Raw genomic sequence first — 15684 nt, 5'->3', positions numbered from 1 at the left:
AGGTATCAACACTGCCACTTGTTGGTGTCAGTGATTATCAGGCATTGATTTGTAGGGTAGTCAAACAGGAAAAGGTTATCAAAATCTATATATTGGACCATAAGATGAGTGATTATGAGAAGCTGTATAGTCAAACTGGCATCAATACATTCATGGTGATGAGTTGTGCAGAAAAGGAGATGACAATGCATGGGAAATGATAAGTCAATGTCTGATAGATAACCACACAGCAAGAGTTAAGTCAATACATAGAAGTGAGATGGATAACCAGTGAAATCGAGAAAGCAGTGTGGCTAAAGAAGAATATAAATTGCTGACCAGAAAAGTGACAAGCCTGGTTGAAAACGAAAAAAGTAGAATATGAGAGGAGATTGGACAGTCAGATCAAAGCTAATACAAGTAAATTACAAGGGATGTTTGGTAAATTTCCAACAGATGGCAATATAATTCGTTCATTCATACCAGTGTCGACACATATCATCTTTTTCATGACCTCTGCCAAAATTTTAGCCATGTGCAACATGTAGTTCTCATTTGGCAAATGAGAAAAACGAGTTTCGCACAGTGATAAAACACTTTCATTTGAAGAAGTGGATGGCCACGCAGATCAAAGCTGAATTAGATGCAGTTCATGGGGACTCTGCACCAGCATTAAAGACTATTTATTTTTGGATAAATAAGTTTAAACTTGGTTGTAAGTCCATCAAAGTTGAAGCGCAGCCTAGACGCCCAATTGAGGTCACTACGAAGAATATAATTGACAAAATCCATGGTATCGTTATGGAAGACTGCCGAGTGAAAGTGCATGAGATTGCTGAGATCATAGGCATCTCAACTGAACAGGTGAATTTGGAGAATGATATCCTGCATGAAAAATTGCACATGAAAAAGCTGTGCACGATTGTTGACCATCGATCAAAAACGAATGCTAAAGGCATTTCAGTGCAACATTCGGCAATGCTTAATCACCATTCACAAGATTTTTTGCATCTATTCGTGACTGTAGACAAAACTTGGATCCACCACTACATACACCCGAGTCCAAGCAGCATTCAAAACAGTGGACAATGCTTGGTGAAAGAGCACCGAAAAAAGTGAAGACCATTTTGTCAGCTGGGAAGGTGATGGCCACTGTTTTTTGGGATTCCCAAGGAATTATCATGATAGACTATTTCGAAAAGGGTAAGACAATAACAGGAGTCTATTATGCATCATTGTTGGACTGTTTAAAAGAAGAACTGAAGAAAAAACGCCAAGATTGGCGCACAAAAAAGTGCTCTTTCATAAAGACAATGCACTGTTACCCAAATGGGGTGTAGCAATGGCAAAATTGCTTGAAGTTCGAATTGGTTCCACGTCCACTGACTTGGCCCCTTGTGACTTCTTGTTCCCAAACTTAAACATTTTCTTCGAACAAGGGTGTCATTAAGGCTATCAATGACTATTTTGCACAATTTGACCAATCCTATTTTTTAGATGAGATTAAAAAATTTGGACACTTGATGGAACAAATGTGTAGATCTCGATGGAGACTATGTTGAGAAATAAAGGTGATTTTTTCCAAAAAATGTGTTTAACTTATTGTTTTACCAAACTTTTCAAACAACCCTCATATTCTGCTATGTGGTAAGCAAGAGAAAAGAATAGTAATGGCAGGTTGACACTGGTGGATAAATATGGTAACCACAGCGAATAATGTAGTGGAATTACTTAATGAAAAATTCACCTGTATATGTCATACTGGTGTGAATGATTCTGCAATATGTGTAAGGGAGGCATGGATTAGGAGAATTAAAGATAAATGAATCAAAGACATATCAAGTGTTAGTTGGGTTAGATGATAATAAGGATGTGGAAATGGATGACATATCACCACATATTTTTAACGAACAAGCAAAAGAATTTGCTTTGCCCTTGATCTGATTATTTAATGTGGGTGTTGCAGTGGGGAAGGTTCCCAAGGAGTAACAAGAAAGCAAAACAGTACTTCTCCACAAGCATGGTTCCAGGACAGAAATTTCCAGTTATAGACTGGTCTGTATATCCATAGTTTTGGTCTAAGTGTTGGAGAAATTGGTCAGGAATAGAATACAGGATTGGGTTGATGGACATAATATTTTCTAAGAAGGTCAGCATGGATTTGTGATGAACAGGTCTTGTTTTAGCAATCAGCTTACATTTGATAAGGTGAGGAATGCATTGGATAAGGAAGATTTGTATACAGTGATTTTCTAGGACTAGGCAATGACAATTAATAGATTACCACGTGACAAAATGATGTATAAACTACACAAGATGGGATTGGATATTAGATTGGTTAGCAGGATTGAAGACCAGCTTTCTGAAAAATGACAACAAGCTGCTTATGATGGAACAGTGTCTCAGAATACGAAGGTGATCAGTGAGATGCCACAGGGTTCTGTTCTTGGGCCATACTGTTTAACGTATTTGTTCATGATACTTCATGTGGATTGGCTGGAGATCTTCAAATGTTTGCTGATAATGCAAAGTAAGGTAGCATTATCAGGAGCATTGCTGATGTACATTCTCTGCAAGAAGATTTGAATAGACTTATACCTTGGACAGATGAGTAGGGTTGTAGTTTTAATATTAAAAAATGCAAAGTGTTGCACTTTGGGGTGCAGAGATATTAGGCTGCGTACTGTGTTAGTGGATCTGTACTTCAGTAAGTAGATAAAATTCGGGATCTTGTGGTAATGGTATATTGTGGACTACAGTTCCAAGAAGGCTTAGATTGGATTAAGATGTTGGTCACAACCAAAATAATGTTATTGGTATTGCTGAATGAAGCTGTTAGGGCATTAAGTTGAAGATATAACTTTGCCGTTACTCCCAAGCTAGTTCCAAAAGCAAATATTAATGGCTCCTGTTGTCAGGGAATATATGACCTGCCTCCTGAATACACTAATCACACTGCTTCCGGATCATTCATTCTCTTTTTCTCTTTATAGAAAATCCAGATATACAGGAAGATATTTGCATAAAAAGTCCTACTATCATCCAGTGCAACAGTGTAATCTCCTAAAAACAGTAATTCAGAGAGCTAGAGCTAGCTGTTCCAATTACAATGCTCTCACCACTGAACTCACACACTTGTATTATACTTTTTAGCCAATTACTCTAATCCCCATACTATAGTAAAAAATACTAAATGCTCCTCAGAAATCCCCTCCATTGCTATCACACAAGACTACAACAAAACTGTTAGTATCCCGTATGCATTCAAGGCACATCTGAATATTAGAACTCTTAATATTAGCTATGCACTATATTTAAATCCCATGACAAACTGGTAACTCTCTTCCATTCACCAAGGACAAACTCTCTTCTTTATTACATTTAGGAGTTTATGAAGTGTCATGCTCTTGTGCTTACCTGGCTTACTATGAACACAAGAAGAAATGTTGATATCTGCCTTGGTTTAACACACAAAAATTACATCTGGCACTACTGTTATGGCAAATTGAGTCTTCACACAGGATCAAATGGAAAAAAACAAAAGTGCTACACAGAAGTCATTATAAGTCAGAGATTGTTTTTGGAATCAACAGCAACTTTAAAACATACTCCAAACCACAACAAGTATGGCTGTATAAATTTACAAAAATCTGGGAGACAGTCATTTTAAGATTTAATTAATACGTGTTTCCTCTATTTTTCCAACACAGATGTCACCAAATTAGGACCTTAGTTCCTTGTGTTGTCCATTATATATATATATATATATATATATATATTTTTTTTTTTTTTTAAAGTAGTCCAACTTATTGTTGTTTCAAGTACTGTGATAAGCTGTTCTTGTGCTCTGTTTGTTTACAGTAAAGGTCTTCAAACTTAAAAAAAAACATTTTGTCTAAATAAACAATGCTAAAATATCTTGTGGTGTCTGGAGAAAAAAATATATTCTAATGGCAGCATGTTTTATCTTGAAACATTGGTAAAGAAGGCCTTATCTTTGTTCATAAACTCCTTAGTTTTTTTAGAATGCCAAGCATCCACAATAGGTTTAAGTGGAACATGCTAGATATAACAACAGTGATATATCAGCTAATAAGTCATCATCATCAAATTCCTGACATGTACCTTCAGGGGATGTACAGGATATGATATTACTGCATGAAAAATTTACCTCATTACTAACTTCCTATCTACAATTTTCCTCCAAATCAATCTGTTACTTGTCAAGACTCCAACATTATCAGATCTTATATTTCTATCATCTAAGGCACTTTGTACCATATCAATCCACCTATATCTTGGTCTTTCTCCTGCCAACCTGGAAGACAACACTTGTTTTGCTAATCTTTCCTCGCCCATTCTTTTTAAGTGACCATACCACCTGAGATTAGCTTTGCTACCGCATTCCTGGATGCTGACAATTTCAAGTTCTTTCCTAATATCCTCGTTTTTAATATGATATTGCCATTGATGCCATCTGTTAACGGCTCTAATCTTTCTCAGGACTCTCATATCTGCGGGCTCTAGTCTTTGGTCAAGTGTTTTACTTCTGACCCAGCTCTCAGATCCATAAGTTAAAACTGGTTTGAACACTGTCTTGTATATAGCTAATTTAGTGTTCTAACTAATTTCTCTCTTATTCCATATGAATTTATTCAATTGACTTCCTACCATACCATCTTTGTTGAGTCTGTTGTCTATTTCCATATTTAATTTACCATCTTCACTATAAATCGTGCCTAAGTAGCTGAAATGTTCTACTTGTTCCACAGGTTCTCCGTTCACAACACAGTTGACATTTTCAACAATTCTACCTATTTTCATTGTCTTTGTCTTTTTAATGCTGAACTTCATACCATATCTATTACAACAGTTATTCAATTTAGTCAGGGAATCTTGCAAACTTGTAGCGGATTTATTTAGAAGTATAACATCGTCTGCATAAAGCAAAGAGCTGACATTAACATCACCAATTCTGATATCATGTTTAATATCACTTTCCATCATAATGTGATCCATATAGATAATGAATAACAGAGGGGATAATTGTACATCCTTATGTCACACCAGATTTAACATTAAACCATCTTCCAGTACTTCCTTCAATTCTAACTGCTGACACAACTCAAATAAAGACTAAGTACTGCTTGATATAATACCTATTAACACCTTGTCATATGCCTTTTCCAGATCGACAAAACTTACATACAGATCTTTGTTATATTCCCATGCTTTCTCAACTATTTCTTGTAACGTGAAGATCTGATCCTAACAGCCTCTATTTGGCCTGAATCCAGCTTGTTCTTCACCAAGCTTTTCTTCCACAATTCTTCTCAACCGTTTCTCAAGTATACTTGCATAGATCTTGCCAGGAACACTCAGTAGGGAAATACCTCTGTAATTCTCACATTCAGTTTTATTTCCCTTTTTATATATGGGTACTATAAGAGCTCTATTCCAATCAACGGCAATTCATTTATCTGTCCAGGCTTTCTGAACTATGCAGTGCAGCCACTGTAAGACTTTTATACCACCATACTTCAGCATTTCTGGTCGAATATCATCTACTCCTGCTGCCTTTCCACATTTCGAGCCTTTGATGGCTTTTTCTACTTCAAGTATGGATATATATTCTTGACTGTATGCCTGTTGAGTGTTTTTTTACCACTGTGCTATCACCGCTTGTTTTATTTTGCAATTTTTAGAAGTAATTACTCCATACTTTCCATGTCACCTTTATCATCTCTAACTCCTTTTAGAGCTCTCTTTCCTCCATTTCTAAGTTTCTTCAACAACCTCCAGAATATCTTACCATCTTCTTGATATTTATTTTCTATGTTCTTGCTAAAGTCCTCCCATGACTTTTGTTTAGCTAGTTTTACACACTGTTTAGCTTTCTACATTTGTCTCTGTATTCTCGAAGAGCAAAAGCTGACTTATTTGCCAGGAACTTTTGATATGCTTTCTTCTTTTCCTTCACTGCCTCTTTAACTTCCTGTGTCCACCATGGAGTTGTGATTTTTCTAACCTTGCAACTACCTCACCACATGGCTCTCTGGCTGAATCAATCAGGGTTTTCTTCAAGGCTTGCCACTGAATCTCCAAGGTTTATTTGCTGTTCTCAAACTCTTTCATTTTTTCTTCAATAATATTTGTGTATTTTAGTCTACAGTTCACATCTGAGAGCTGCTCAACTTTTATTCACTTTAAAACTTTCTTACATGTTATTCTTTTCAAGATGTTTTCTCCCTGGTGCAGGACACCAGGGAGAAAACATCACTATCAACGATAACATAGTCAATGAGACTTTTCTTATTCCTTGCTGTGAATTTGTGCACATTTTTATGTTGGAACATGGTGTTAGTAATAACCAGTCCATGTCCTGAGCAGAAATCCAACAGGTATTTACCATTATTATTACCTTTGCTCTATCCTCCAAATTTTCCCAAAATATTTTTTTATGTCTGACAATTATTTCCTACTCTGCTATTTAGATCCCCAACAAGGACCAACTTTTCCTTTTTCATTGTGTCAGTTGCTTTTTCTAAAGCATCAAAAAATTCCTCCACTTTTACCTTATTAGAACCTTCTGTGGGACCATAGGCACAAATAAGTCTCATTGTTCAATTCCCTATTCTGATATTTGCCCACATCACTCTACTTGAGACTGCCTGCCATTCAAGAAGATAAGCCTAGTATTTTGTGTTGAATACAATGGCTACTCCTTCTTTTCCTTGATTGTTATTGCCTGAATATAACATTTTATATTTATTGCTCAGAAAGATCGCACCAGTTTTTGTCATTTTTGTGTCAGTCACCCCTATTATGTCGATCTGGTACTTATCTAATTCCTCAGCTACAAGCTTGAGCTAATAAGTTAATGAATAAAATTATTTTCTGATCATTTTGTGGTATAATCAATACCGTGAAAATAAATTAACATATTACATTATAAAAAGAGTGGATGTTATGATGAGAAGAATGAGAAGCCATCCCTGGAAGATGAATAAAGATGTGGTGAAGAAGGGAGTAAGGAGGAGGTTTATTGCATGGAGAGTTAGTGACAAGTAGAATGCATTGCAAGAGTGCATTGTGAATGTAAATAACTTCCAAGTTCCTTGTGATAGATATGTTGCTAGTTGAGTGGCATTCCCATGATGCATTTGACTCCATGAAGGTTACTAAAATAATAATAATAATAAATAAGCATAGCACTCCATGATTGATTAAACACAGAATGCTATGCTTAGTGATATTTGTAGATACTTCACTTCTGTTTTCTGAACAATGATATATCTTTTAACTTTTTAAAAGATATATCATTTTAAATGTTGTATTTAAAAGATATATGTGTGTTATCAGAGAATTTAAATAAGATTTAAATTCTCTGATAACATACATATAATCAGTGCAAAGACAGAGGAATAAAACAAAACCAGAATTTTTACATCATGTTGAATTCTTCATTTAAAAAAAAAAAAAAAAAAAAAAAAAAAAAAAAAAAAAAAAAAAAAAAAATCAGAATAATGAGATGAGTTAAAAGTGAAATGAGGACATTTCGAAATCTTTTTGTAACACAATCAGAACAGATGGTAGGAAGAGAAATAAGCAACACTGAAATCTGTATAATGTATCGTGTCTTTGTTGAATACAAAAGTATCGTTTATTTGACAAACATTTGAAAATTTATTATGATTTGACATTATATTCAGCCCTCGCAACACTATAGTAGGCAAGAAAATTATGCTCTACACTAAACAGAGCATTCAATTTGAAAGATAGCATCACAGTATTTCTATTAGAATAGCAATGCTGTTTTGAGACTTGGTGGGCGCTTCAGTAGTTTTAGGAAGTTACCCCACCTCTTGGTTACGAAGTCAGTTACAATAAATAAATTCTATTTTTTTTAACACCGTTATCTAAGCTTTTTTTTTTTTTTTTTTTTTTTTAAATGTTGGGCCCATATACGAGAGTTTGGCTGGTCAATCTATAGTACTTTTAGGTTGAATCGAATGTCAACAAGGAGAAACTTGTTGACGAAAGTAAAGACTTAGAGATTACAGAGTTGAAAGAGAATTCAAGTTCAAAGGTCACATTGGAAAGGCACAAATGGACTTCTTTATTTCATTATCCAGTTCCCAATTTGGAGGTTTGTCTGCATGCTTTGCTTGAGCCTGACTGATGTTTGGGAAGATTGCCTTTATGTTTGGAGCTGAGTAGACAATCTATTCCTTCCTTTTCCTGAATATGTTTGACTGTTTGGGATCTTGTAATTCTTGTTTGAAAAAGTGACACCTGTTTGTGGAATTCTTCTGTAGTTTTCCCAGTTCCACTTATTTTTTTTTGGTGCTTCTTGAATTTGTAGTGTGTATTTTGAATTTTAACGAACAGTGGAAACTTCTTCCAGTGGCTGACTGTTTGCTGTTCAACATGGCTACATAGATGGTATCTGTTTATTCAACAGAATTGGACTAATCCAAAAAATACAATTTGTTTATTCTATTCATCCAAGAGAATCAATTTGACTACCCCATACTTGTTTGTTTGGTGTCCATGCAGACGAATGCTGATGGGGTGCACCGAGTGTATTTTTTTGTTGGAGGCTTAATGGAGCAAAACAGCAATGACAAAGGATTAAAAATAATATTTTAAAATTAAAACGTCTACTCAAAAAAAGTATCTTCCTGGCCTCCTGAAATCATAAAAACTTAAATCCTTCAGTTGTCCTCCCAGATATCATACCTAAAATCTACCCCCACCCCAAACCTATAGTAGAGCCTAATGTTTCTTCCACCCTGCTACTACAAATCATCCAAACAGCAAATTTTTTATGCCCCTCCATACAATCCATACCACAATATGCATATAAAACTCTACCCATCTGAAAACTTCCATTGAAAATTTAACTGTTAATAATAAAGATATCTTAGTGAGCTCTGACATTGTCTCAATATTCGCCATCCTTTCCTTATATGATACCGTATCAACTTTTTTTTTTAAAAAAAAGCTTTTTCTGACATCACAGAAATGTTTCTCAAGGAAGAACAAAATTTACAAAAGGACGATTACTACTGGAGTTCCTCAGAGTTCCAAACTAACTAAGGCCACTCATTAATTTGTATATTAATGATATAGGGAAAGATTAAAGGGGGGGGATATTCCGTTTTTAGTTAATGATGGAAAACTGAGGAGGGCAATAATTGATAAAGGTAATGTAAATATCCTGCGGGATGATTTAATTAAATTGGCAGTGTAGGCAAATGAAAATGGTTGTCAATGTAAGGTAATGCACATCGGTATGAAAAGCTTTCATACTTTTTATCATATTGATGGTACTGAACAGCAGAAAATTGATGATGCTAGGGATTTGGGTTGATGATGAATAGAGATTTAATGTTCAGAGGACATATTGTAAAAATGTGCTAAATAGCTCAAAGGATTTCTTGGATGTTAACACATTTATAAGTACACAGGGAGGTTATCACTCTTTATGAAGTTATGATTTGGCTACATCTTGACAACTGTGCACAGATTTTGATCGTCAGGGTTTCATGGGAATTAGAAAGGAGTGCAGAGGATTCTGAGATTAGCAATGAAGCTGGTGATATGTCTGTGGAATGCTCCATATGAAGACAGATTGAAGGTGGATAGGATGGCACGATAAAGTTACTAAAAGAATTCTATAAGATTGACACAAAAGAAAATTTTCAAATCATGATGAGTAGAGGAGGAAAATGGGGTTCCTCCCCCCCCCCCCCGCCCACACACAAGTTGTATAAGAGTGTACAAACAAGATTCTCTGCTTTTAGATGGTGAATGAGTGGAATGGGTTAACATAGGTGGCTGTGAGTGCCCCATCAAGGAGAGGTATGATGGGCATTGCATGAATAATGTTTAGTGTGGGTCTGACAATGTACTTCTTGACTCCTTGAAGATAGCCATATAAAAATAATAATAACATATACAAGTAGCCTTAATAATGAAGATACTTAGCTTATGAACTCTGTTTGCTTACACTTGGATAAAGAATTAAACAAAAATCTAATTTCGTAGAAAGTTTAATTAAAACATTTCTTGTATTATATGCAATGTAAACTTACTAGTGTATATCCAGATAGGGTTATATTAAGAAAAATATCTGGTTATAACTAATTAAATTTTTGCAATAAATATTATTCTTCTATATTTTTAAAAATGGTATATTGTCAGAATTATGCAGAAAATTTTGTTTTTACTTACCCAAATAAGAATGATTTTGCAATAATGTAGTACTCTGCTTATGTTTATCATAATGATAATCAGCAATTTGAGATATTTTTTTTTCCATTTCCAGTAGTATATTTTTATGCACATAAGATGAAAAAAGTCTAGGTCCAATACTTCCAGTTTTAGAAATCCTATATTAAAAAAAAAAAAAAAAAAAAAAAAAAAAAAAAAAAAAAAAAAAAAACATGTTAAGTGTTTGTCTTAAGATACACAAAACCTTCTGATATGGAAACTCATATATCTAAATATTCTCATAAACTGAGCTAAAATGTCATGTTATTATTACGTAACATCTTCTGGGAGTCCAATGGCTCATCAAGGGAAGGCACTATACAACTCTGTGTCCACTGCTCAATTTACCAACTACCATCATCATCACTAGTATTTTCACAGACAATCACAAGCATCCATGCCCACGGTGGGATTTGAACCACAGACTTTTGACTGGAAAGCAGATACCCTGACCACTCAGCCAACTATCTTGTCTGATAAGACGCGATAGTCGGCCGAATCGACCCTCTTTCAAGTGAATTCCATAGTTTCCCTATGGAATTAACTACCGTTGCGGGTAGGATAACCGCAACGGTATTTAACCACCATTCCTGTGACTTCAGATTTCACATACTGCTATTATTATAAACACTTGTGTGTGAAGGTGGGGGGGGGTAGACATGCAGGAGTGTTCAGAAGAAAGACCATCACTGTGGCAGGTCATTACAATGCTAAAGGCAGGCTGCTGGATGCTGGTCATATAACTCACTCTAAAGAGATCACAATCAATCTGGGCCATGAGAGATTTGAGGTTTATGCTTGAGATTGTACAGAAGAAAAGTGTGTTATCTAGATATCATAATGCAGAAGTGAGAACAGCATCAATAATGAATGGCATGATAGTGAGAATGTGTTGAAAGAGAGGCTTGGAATATACGGATGTTTACCGTGCAATTGAGGATAGAAGAAAACTGAATGCAAGAAATGGACTACATTCAAATGAGGAAAGACATACGCATCTGGAGAAAACGAGATCATTAGTGAAGGAACACTAGAATTGTCAAGATGGATGGAAGCAGCGGACTCTTGTGAGGATAGGTGCTCAGGAGATGGGGAAACATATGGTGTTATGCAGAGTCAAATGGTGTGGTGAGAATAATATTAGGTATAGAAATACTGAGAATTTTACACATCTTTCGTGTTTCTTTATATAAACGTCAGAGGAATAAAGATGATGATGAATTGGTGGCACTGAAGACCAAAGATTATTGGGATCAGTAAAGCATGGTTAAATAAAGATGATATATTGAAAGGAATAGTGCATTTCACAGAACAGGAAAAGTAAATAAGGTGTATCATTATGATAAGTGATGAGCTGTGTCCTTTCAGAGGGGAAAATGGCATTATGGTTTTCAGAATATATAGTATGACATGGGAGAAGGCAAGACAGGATATTTAGTGGGATGTTGCTATAGGCCAGGGGAATAAATTTTGAGAAAGAAGAAATGTTTAGGAAATTTAGTTTGGCAAGGGCAAAATGAGAAATTATTATGGGAGATTTCAGCTATAGCAGCAGAGATTAGGAAGATGCCTCAGCTAACAGAAAAAGAATTAAGAGGCTCAAGGGTTTTAAATTTCATCTTGGTATCAGAGAACCTGATAACTGAAATGTCATCCCTGCCTCCAGCTGGAGTTCTTCTGAACACTCCTGCATGTTCAGAAGAAAGATTTTTTTTTGGTTAAATTAGAAGGCAGGTGATTATAAAAATCTGAGAAACAAGCTTGGGACAGTCTGATAGGTGGTAAAATGGAAATGCAAGATATGACCAGTGCATGGAATCTAGTGAAGAAATATTTATTAACAGCAATGCCAAGTTATATAATTCAAGTGAAAAGAGAACATTTTGGTGTACACTGAATAACTGATGATATCAAACGGGAACTGGAGATGAAAAAGAGGTTATAGAAAAAAAATGTATAATGAGAGAGATAGAGAGCGGTTACATGAAGAACAAGACACAGGCTAGGAAAGTGACTAGCCCTAGGATTCAAGGAAAATCCAAAAAAAGGAATTCAAATCATTATGTGGCCAGGAAGAGGAGAAATGACTACAGAAGAATGACATTGTTAGAGAAAAACAGGAGTAGAGTGACTGATGCAGATGACACAGTGGAGTTGTTTAATGATCACTTCAATTGGATATTTCAAGCTGGAAAAGATGGTTTTTATTACATGAGGGATGTAGAGGGTTCGGAAGTTTGGAAGAGCAAGAAGAGAATGTGTACCAGATACTAAGTTTTCTGGATGTCATTAAGGCAATGGGACTGGATGGAATATAACCATGTTTTTATTATTATTATTATTATTTTTTTTTTTAATTTAGAGCATGTACTAACAAAAGGTGGTGAAGTAACCCAGAGAACTGCTGCAATACTGTTAAGGTGCCTGACCAGACCACATCTGTATTACTGTGCTCGGATTTGGTTGTCAGGATTTGAAGGAGATAAATTAAGCTTGAAGAGGGTGAAAAGGCAGATAACAAAGATGATATCGAGACTGCAGAGTTTGGTTAACAGAAGCAGGGGAGATAATATAATTGAGAGATTGATTAATTTTAACAGCATGGATGAGAACACAGACTGATAAAAAAAAAAAAACTATTTATTAACTTATTGCTGATATTTCACGTATTCTATCCAGCATTTTTAAAGCACAAAATCAGTTTGTCACAGTACGTGAAACAACAACAATCTGGTATAACAATGGAACTAATTATACCGAATTACTGTTGTTGTTTCATGTAGTGTGACAAACATTTTGTACTCTGAAAATGCTGGATAGAATACCAGCGATAAGTTAATAAATAGTTATTTTCTTATCAGTCTGCATTCCTATCTATACCATTAAAATTAATCACCATGTATGACAAAAACATAAGCCTTTCCACATGATTATGATTGAGACATTTAAATTATTGAGGGACAATTGCAAAATTGACGCTGGGGAATACAATTAAGCCCTGAATGGCTTAATGAATGGAAGTAGTTAATTTACAGAATAACAGTAAACTATATTTATTATAATATCAAGATTTTATCGTCATCATAAAGGTATTTTTAATGGATCTTCACCTATAGGTGAAGGATAGTTTTATATTAATTGGATAGCTCGATACAACTTGATATACTTTATAAACAAAGGAGGAAAGTGGTTGGACCATGGATGAATTGCCTGATAATGTAGTGGGAGCATAAGCAGTGAATGTTCATGACTCACTACCTTATATGACAATTTAAGCAAACTGAGTTGAACACAGGTTTATTAATTCATGGATCAGTGGGGCACTTGTTCAGCTTTTACAAATATGACTACCTTACATTTTAAAATTTTTGGGCCATCATGAGATCATTAATTCCAATGGCAAAGGTTGCTTCCTTTGTCTATGAAGTATATCAAGGAATATTTTTCGACTTTTCCTTGCAGTTGCTCACATATACATAAAGGTGTCTGATAAGACACCTGTTACACCAAACATGTTAGAAAATACCTTTGTTGTGAAGATAAAATCTTGATATTATAATTGAATATAGTTTACTGTTATTCTGTAAAATAATTCATATTCATTAAGGCATTCCATGATATTAATGTGATAATGCAGATGCATATATTAACTTTCCTAGTGCTATATTTCAGAAATATTTCTGTTTACAGAGAGAGAGATATGTTTTTTTTTATCAGTCTACTTACCCAGAATTTCCTGGAATTCTATGAAAGTAGATGGAAAAAAAACTGAAACACATCAGTGGAAGGAGTGGATGACTAATGTGTGTATTAATAACTTGATGACACCAGCGATATACTGGAAAAGATTCCAGTGGCCGAATAGGAACTTTCAAAGTCTCTGCCACTTTCTGGAAATAGCAACAGTATTTATTAGTTTGTCATAGGAATAAAATAAAATGAGCAATATTAAGAGCAAAGTCAAGAATGAGAAATTCAGGGAATTAAAAAATTGACATTTGTGTTAATAAATACTAACCTTTGAAAGCAGTGGTTGATTGCCTTTTATAAACTCTCAACTTCATCAATATGTTCAGAAGATTTAGAAGTTAATTACTTCTGCATGGTGTTAAAGTCTATCTTCATGGACTAACCATTGTTCACACAATTCCTATCATAACTCTCCTTGAACTCATTCACCAAGCATATGAAACCCTCTTCTAGCAACTCACTCCACCAATTCACCATTCTCCAAGCAAAAAAAAAAAAAATCTAGCCCTACCATCCTTGCTAACCACACTCTTAAACAATTCCCAGGGGTGAACCCTTGTTCTCACCCTTCTTGCTGAATTTGGTGCAAATCCTATAAAGCCTCTTCAATAACATATGCTTCTGTCACCCCCCCCCCCACACACACACACTCCTATTTGCATATCAGATAGTATTTGATCTTCAATCTATTCCCATAACAAGCAATCCATAGAACTGCCATAATCATCGTCACTTGGCTCTAGAACTACAATACCACTTTTTCAATCACACAGAATTCAGAGAACCAGATGATCTGTGTACAGACAAATAGGAGGTTCCTAGTAAGCTAAGAGAAAAATGCCAAGGGATCATGCTCTTTCCCTCTCTAACCAGTTTCACAAGTTCATATTATCGTATTTGAAATCATCATGTTGTACTATAAAATACATTTTTTTGCAAATTTAAAAATATTACAGATCATAAATAAACTATGCATATATTCTTTTATATTAATTACACTTTAATTCCTCTATATTCAACAGAAATAGTATATCAAACCAAAGATGACTCTAGAGCCAAACAACAGATGACTCGAGAATCATCTCTGGTTCAACCAGCATATCATGTTGGATTTCCTTCCTTGTGTCTTTACACACACACACTTCAGCTCTCTAGAAACCCAAGTGTTGGCAGTACCCAAATGTTCCATAGTATAAAAGCTCTACTAATAAAGGAAAAGTGCATTGACAAAACAAGAAATTTACAAATTTCTTGTTTCCTTAATATGTTTAGGATTGTCTTGATTGGTTTGAAAGTTACTCTAATTTCAAAAGGGTTGAAGAGTGTTGCAATCTTTTTTGACACTGTTTGTGCATAAGGGATGGCAATTGAGGATTTATATTGAGTCTTGGCAGATTGTTGTTGTGTGGGGTTGCTATGAAGTATCTTTTTAATTAAATTTCTTGGATAGCCATTGTTTGACAGGGTCTGTGATATATGAGTTAATTCGTCCTGGAGGATATGATGCTGGCGGCTCTATTTTTGAGCATGTGTATGATGCTAATTTGAGAAATGTGGTGAGAGTAGATGAGAAGTGAAGATAACGTCCAGTATGGGTTGGTTTACAGTAGACTTTAAGGTTGATATGCCCACCTGCTTGTTTTTTTGATTAGGGTATCTAAAAAATGGTAGTTGTCT

At 35.0% G+C, this 15684-nt stretch overlaps 1 protein-coding gene across 3 annotated transcripts in view; it reads right to left on the bottom strand.

Annotated features, from left to right (window-relative positions):
* The window catches only part of Epg5 (ectopic P-granules autophagy protein 5), a 923436-nt gene that overhangs the window by 453990 nt on the left and 453762 nt on the right, over positions 1 to 15684 (bottom strand). For all 3 annotated transcript variants that reach the window (XM_090395201.1, XM_090395199.1, XM_090395200.1), the window contains exons 22-23: positions 13984 to 14147; positions 10219 to 10376 (exon numbers count right to left, since the gene is read on the bottom strand). In XM_090395201.1, coding sequence (XP_090251327.1) covers positions 10219 to 10376; positions 13984 to 14147 — 322 coding nt within the window. The remainder of the gene's footprint in view (positions 1 to 10218; positions 10377 to 13983; positions 14148 to 15684) is intronic.

Source organism: Typopeltis vanoorti, chromosome 7 (assembly GCF_054136105.1).
Source record: "Typopeltis vanoorti isolate ZY-2024b chromosome 7, IOZ_Tvanoo_1.0, whole genome shotgun sequence".
Taxonomy (NCBI): Eukaryota; Metazoa; Arthropoda; class Arachnida; order Uropygi; family Thelyphonidae; genus Typopeltis; species Typopeltis vanoorti.
Note: the sequence above shows the minus strand (reverse complement) of the source record. Positions and strands in the feature narration are given on the sequence as shown.